Source organism: Larus michahellis, chromosome 1 (genome assembly GCF_964199755.1).
Source record: "Larus michahellis chromosome 1, bLarMic1.1, whole genome shotgun sequence".
In the NCBI taxonomy this organism is placed as follows: Eukaryota; Metazoa; Chordata; class Aves; order Charadriiformes; family Laridae; genus Larus; species Larus michahellis.
The window spans coordinates 18,106,861-18,113,950 of NC_133896.1; the positions used below are offsets into that span (position 1 = coordinate 18,106,861).

Consider the following 7,090-nt stretch of genomic DNA (forward strand, 5'->3'; position numbering starts at 1 on the left):
AAGTGTTTCATATTTTAATTCTGAATGTGGATAGGAGAATGAATTCAAGCAGTTAGCATGGATGCCTTATTTGTGCATGGATTCTAGTGGTTTCTGCTTTATCAGTATGAATCGTTTGTACCACTTTGCACCAGAAGTCTGACCCAGCAAAGTCTTGGCACTGCAAACAGTAAAAGAGCTAATTTCACAAAACTCACTGAATTAAATGCTATGACTTAGAGTTGATTGAAAGTTACTTTTGTACAAGGAGGAAAAAAAAAAAAAGTCATGGAGGTAGGCATTTATCATCCTTCCACACAACCTTCCTGCTCTGCACTGCTAATTTATTAATCACATTTATCAGCATAACTGTCAAATAAGTATGTAGAAATTTAAAAAAAAAAGGTGGGATTTTGGCAGCTGTATAACACTTTGTTAAAAATGTGCTCTCTCAAGTGTAATAGAGACATTCTCATGCTAACTCTGTTGTATTACTACTTATTTGTAATTAAATATATAGTACTGCTCAACTTCTGTCCTTTCTTGTTTCATATTACAAGAACCAGTATAGCAAGACCATGAAATAGATGTAGCCAAAATAATTCTCTCTCTCTCTCTCTCTCACACACACACACACACACAAAATCATTTTATGTTCATTTCTGCTCCTCACTGTTTCCTGAAATCACAGAATCCTTGCTAAGGGCTTTTACAACCATCTTTCACGAAAGCAGGTGCAGAGGAAGGAGAAGGTGGGACAAGGAAAATAAGACCCTTATGAAGAAGAATTTCACTCTGTACTTAGACGTGATATTGCAGGATTCTGATTTATAGCAGGATAATGGTTGTGGGTTTAATTGCATTCCTGCTTACTTATTCCTGCTCTTTAGAATACATCTTAACAAACACATTCATGCAAAAATATACATATGCACATGCTCACAAATATATGCACATATATAAGTGTGCACAAATTGTCTGCATTTTTTCTGCAAAAATAGAGCACCTAGGAGATACAAGCAGGCTTAACAACTGCACTCATTCCTAAGATTGCCGTGTAACTCCCAGCATAAAATTCCACATTTAGTTTGTTGGGATGTAACTCATGCGAAAACTGCCCTTCTGCTGCTTTGCCACAGCTTAAATTTTAAGGAACATGATTGTCAAAGCAATTAAAAGCATGAGACAGAGGATCTCCAGGTGATTTTTTTCTTTGGAAAGTTTAAAACGTGGACTTCATATTTGGCCTAGGGTGTCTTTTGCATCACGTTGGAGGGTTTGTGACCTTTTGGGTCACCATTTATTTAAAAAAAACAAACTAACTTTCCGAGTTTGGTCAAACTACAAGCCTTATAAAATTGTCATTTGCATGAACTCAGGAGAGAGAACGTGTGGTAGTTGATCTTCCGGAGTGTCCTCTCACAGCTGGCAAGTTTCAGGGTACAGATGAGGATTTGAAGCTTTGTGCTGCTGTGGGTCACGTTGGATTTTGGTGCTGTCATCAGAACTGAACATACAGGCCCTGTCCCAGTGAGCTCCTTATTACCTCCGTATTGCCTAAACCTAACACAAGAGAGAGGAAAAACTGACCCGCAGAAAAATATTTTGGGACAAGAAGCCAGAAAAGAGTGGGAAAGCGGGGCTAAGAATTGAGGTGGGACTTGACTGCAACTGACTGAAATAATAACTTGGTTTATAATTTTTTTGTGTATAAATAGAAAAGTAGCTTCTTTTTGCATCAGTGTCAGAGACTTCTTCCCAGAATATCAGGAAGAGGAAAACATCTGAAGTGACTGGGAAGTTTTTGTCAAAAGTCTCAGACTTGGCAATCAGCCATAATTTTGAGCCTGTATCCAGTTGTGCCCTGAAACAGAATGGCACTTTGGGCAGGCAACAACACAGATGGATATAATGCCCTTTGGACCGTTTGGTGATGGGATAGGAAGCAAACATTTTTCAAGTAACTCTTTTGAAGGATCCTTCCAAGTGCAGTCAGTGGGATTTGATCCTGTGTATCACAGTTCAGCATAGAGCTAGAGTCCTGGGGTTTTGGCCCACAGGAGATTGGGCATATTTGCTGATACCATGTTGCTACAATAACACATGTACCCTACAAAAGCTGGAATTGACATTTTAGAACTTTTTCAAATTAAACTCAAATTATCATTTGAAATTACTTTTATTGATTAATTTTATCTGTATTGTTACATAATTAATGTTGAAAGAAATGTAACGGTTGTTTGCTGTACTATATACAATGCATACCTGGAAAGCAGCAGCACCAGTAGTCAGATGTTCTTCATGTTTGCGTGTAGAAAGACTGATTAGGGAAGAGAATTTTAGCACTTCTGCAATGTAGTCAGCAACTTTGCTTTATCTGTAGGTGTCTGCCTCTTACCCACCTCGTAAAGAGGTTATAAAAACATTTAAGGTATTAAAAATTAAATGAATATTTTATAGCTCCTTAAAGAGGAAGTGTAGGTATTCCTCTTGTTCATACCTAGCATAGAGATATTGAAGCGATCTGGGCAACAGATGTTAGAAACTGAAAGTAGGTTGAAGATCTTAAATGTGGAAGATACCCGTGGGATTTTTAAAGAACTATATGCAAAACGATACGTGGAAACTTCAAGAGCTTCGTTGGAATTGGCAAGGGTGTAAGAAGTATCAGGGTGCTAAAATAATGTAGGAAATATGGCAAATCTAAAAGAAGACTGGGTCTTATGTTAAACTGGTTTGGACTTACAGAGCTCAAAATTGAATTTCTATACTTTCAAGTGACTGCAACACCCGTGAACGTTGTATCTCGATTGCCGGCTAGAAAACGGATGTGGTAACGCTATTTACCTCTTAGAAGTCTAATGGAATGGTTCTGATACATTGCATGTGACTCGTTGTTTGTCTGAGTATGACAAGGGGTCTCCATCCGTGATCGGGGGCACCAGTAGTGCTATAATCATACAAGGGCAGGTGCGGGTACATAGAATTTACCCACCTCTCATTTGGGCAGGGATGCATTCTTTCACTCATAGTACACACAGTGAGTTCATGTCCTTTTTTAAAATTATTTTCTTTTCCTGAACACTAGAAAATAACCATTTAATACAAGCCAGCTACAATTAATAGCTGATTTCTGAACTGAAAGACTGAATAGCAAGTATTTCTATACAAGCTACAGGAAAATCACTAAACCTAATGGGATCTCAGGTTTGCTTGGGAGACTGAGGTGCTACGTGACTTATTGCTTATAAATAATCATTGTATAAGTAATACATTGTTATCACACTGGTGTTTTAAAACACTTTATTTTTTTTCTCTCCATCTAGGAATTGCTGATATTTTTACAAAATTTGCCCACAGTACACTGGGGAAATGAAGAAATTAGTGTTCTCCTAGCAGAGGCCTACAGACTGAAGTTTGCATTCGCGGATGCCCCCAATCATTACAAGAAATGAATATAAAGAGCCAGAAATCATTACGACCAACGTGTTCTGCAGTATTATGGCATCTGTTGTTCTGGTCGTGCTTTCAGCTCACTGCTCTTTCATTTGAATTAAGATGACCATTAAAATTCTGTTAGAATTTGAAGGATGAGAACAGAATACCAAAGAAATGAACAAAGCGGGATATCAAGTGTTGAATGAACTTAAAAGTGAACTTTTTTGCTCAGCATGAAAAGTGGGTTCAGAAGTCTATCGCATAATTCTCTTCTTCTTTCTGCTTCTCTAATTAAGAGCATTGCACTCTGTCTGATTTATGTCAAGCAATTTTTTGTATGTACCTAAGACTTAAAACTACTTATGGAACGATTTTGTCATTACTTCAGTTGTCACCTGCCGTGACTTTATCAGCCAGTTTTGGTTAGTAAAAGTTATTTACTTTGAGTAGGAAAAAAGACTCTTCATAGTCGTAAAGACCATATGAGACAGCAAGGCCTGTGTTTTGAGGTCCGGTTATAACTCAGAAGACACAGATATTCGCACACCATCTGTTGTTTTTCCATGGAATTAGGTTAGAATACTTCCATAATTTAAGAATATAGAAGGTTGCAATGGAAATTGCTGGCGTTTTCTAAACATTACTCAGTCTTGCAGGGAGCTGTAGAAGCTTTTAGCCATACAAATGAGTTACTTAAAGACGAAGACTCATTTATAGCACTAAAATAAATCCCTCTCTATACATTTTGGAGTGTCTTTAAAATATCGAATGAAATAGAAGACATGGTCTTGTCAAAGTAATTAAAGCTTTTCTTTCAAGACCTTTCAATTTTTCAGCATGAAAGTTCACTTTTAAGAAACATATTATGAAGCTTGATTTACAAAGCAAGATATATTTTTATCTCAGTTGTTGCCTTATTCTCCATTTCTAGCATGTTAGAAAAGGAAAATTAATACATCTTTCCAAAGCTTTTTCGTTAAAAAAATTAATACCTTTTTCCTGATTATTCAGAGGAAGCGAGAAGATAATTCCCAATAACAATAACAGTAACTATATACTCAGATCACTCTTGCGTCATTAGCAGAATAAAAATCCTCTATGACTTTATAGAATTAAATTAATGTTTCACCATCTAATCATGGGTTACCGAATAATTTCTTAAAACTTACATCATTTAAGTGCCCTATTTATTTTCAAGAAATCTTTTCAGCTAAGAATTCTGCTGTTGCTTTATTGGATGTAAATAACTCATATTAATTTGTGCCTACCCTACGCGTACAGGTTATTAAGGGTGAGAGTTGCAATAAGCAATATACCGGAAGCTCAGAATTGCTATTCCTCAGTTCAGTTCTTGAGTTGCACAAAAAGTGCAGTGCACTTTTAAGTTTGAGAAGTAAAAGATCCTCGAGAGGTTTTCTCTTATGACTTGTTATTGGAAGATTATTTTCAAGTTCTTAAAAATACGTAGATACATATTTTAAAGAAAGCTTTCTAGATGTGTCAGTTACATTACTTGTTTTAGGGGCCTTCGTTCTTGACACGGACTTTATAATAATGAGGTGTTTCAGGGTAAATAGAATAAAATACGTTTTTACCAACGTGTGATTATGAGATCCGTACTTTAAATTTATATGAAACCTTTGTTAGAAGAGACAAAACTGAATTAGTTGAGAAGCGGGAGTGTCTGGTGACTAGGATGCATTTCTGTTCCACTGGTGTCAGCTGCGGTTTTCAGTTGCGTTGGATACAAGTTCAGGCCTCTGAGTTTGCTGCGTTTGTGCCTAGAGTGTGTAGTGGATGGTGTTTCTTAAATGCCCATATACTGTTTTCTGTAGCTTCAGTTCGTCATCTAATGTATCAAAACTTATCTTTATGTTTACAAAGAATGTCATATTGTGCCTAACAGAATATCTACCAATAACAGAATAAAAGAAACCTGAAATTTATGACCATTTGCTTTAACTTTAGTATCTACAGTCATTTGTTAATAGAGATGCATATTATTGTAACGAGAAAAGACACACAGCATTAAATGTGCAATGTTGTAAGGGTTTTCTATAATTAACTTTTTTCTATTACGATGTTATTTAGGTAGTTACATGTAACACGGAGAGTTGACCCAAAGTTGTCTGCTGTGTCAGATGCTCCTGCATAACATTTATGGGACTGGATATATAAAATGTACTTCATCGGGTCCACATAAGTTGTCTGCCATGTCTTCCAAATTCAACAGGTACCTCTTGCTTCCCTGGGAAGAAAATATTACCATTAGAGGTCACATTTACTATTGTGTCTGTGTCAGAAGTTGAATATTGTACTTGAGCACATTGCTTTTTAAGGATAGTGGGAAGTTTCCTAATATAATAACAATGCTTATTTATGTAGGTGTAGACTTTTCTGGAAAATATGATCTAGATATATAAATTGAAGTTATATATCTATACAGATAGGAATAGTAGTTCCTATCTGTATATCTTCAGTAAATAGAAGGCCAACATTTATGTAAAATTTCAAATTTTCAATACTTCAAGATTTACATAAAATATTTCATTTAAAAAAAAACAAAAAACAAACCACCATACATTTAACAATTCTACATCTCAGGTAAAATGTCATTCCAAACAAAATATTACATAGAGAAGGAAATAACGTTATCATTATTATATCCCATGTACTTATTTTTTTCAAAATTCAAGATTCTGAATATTATAAAATTCCTTTGTAATATGTATTTTCTTATGAAGGAGACATCTTGACACATCACTAGTGAAACCAGGCAGTAATTTCCTAGAACTCATGTGAAATATTGAAATTGTAGTCTCTAAAACGTGTGTTAAAGAATTTCTGTAATAAAAATTTAAACAAGAATGTACAATATAAAAAGATTTATGACAACAGTATTTGAAAAATGTAAATAATAAACAAATTAGTTAACTGTAAATACAGTACATGGAGTAGGATAGAAATGTAAGTTGAAATCTTATGTAACTCTGTAATATGTTATAAGGAATTAGTTTCATTTTTTTTTGGCTCAATTCCTTATGGAAAAGCCCATTAATTTGTTTTTAACTTCAGAACTACAAAATAGAAGTATCTGAAGTTCCATTGTATGCTTCTGACAAATATTAACACTGAGGCACTGGTTAAAACTGTAAAACTGATGAAAGATGAGGAAATAAATGCATATTTATGAAGTGCTATATAGAGCGGAAACCTTTTTTTATTGTTTTCATCAAGCACGTTGCATACTACATCAAAGCATGGGTTTGGTGTGTTTATGTTTTACGGTCTTGAAACCCTGTATTGCAAGAGCAAATGCAGAAGCAAAACCTCTGTTCTCAGTTCCGTCTCTGCAACTCGCTACCCTTCGATCTTGTGGGTTTTGCAAGTTAATAAGACAGTCAGCTTCCAGAGGTCTGTCTCTGCATATACCGTGTATGTACAAGGTACTGAGCATTTTCAGAAAAGCAGATGAAGATAAATTTGACGCCACAGCAGAGTTAAACTGGGGGGGCAAGTGGAGCAAATCGGGGCACAGCAAACAGAGGTACAGAATTCCCTACGTCTCTGGAGGCGAGGAAGGAGAGGAAGCTTCAGCTCCATGGGGGGAGCAGTAAAAGACAGTGGAAGGGTCAGTAAGATCTGGAAACTTAAAGATGATTTGAGTAAATTA

At 35.7% G+C, this 7,090-nt stretch overlaps 1 protein-coding gene across 2 annotated transcripts in view; it reads left to right on the forward strand.

The window, feature by feature from the left end:
- TBC1D22A (TBC1 domain family member 22A) overlaps positions 1-6,617 on the forward strand; it is a 181,851-nt gene extending 175,234 nt beyond the window's left edge. The window contains exon 13 of one of the 2 annotated variants that reach the window (XM_074586261.1): positions 3,306-6,617. In XM_074586261.1, coding sequence (XP_074442362.1) covers positions 3,306-3,434 — 129 coding nt within the window. In that variant the 3' untranslated portion in view covers positions 3,435-6,617. The remainder of the gene's footprint in view (positions 1-3,305) is intronic. The other variant, XM_074586357.1, reaches the window with a different exon arrangement.
- Positions 6,618-7,090: the final 473 nt, after the last annotated feature.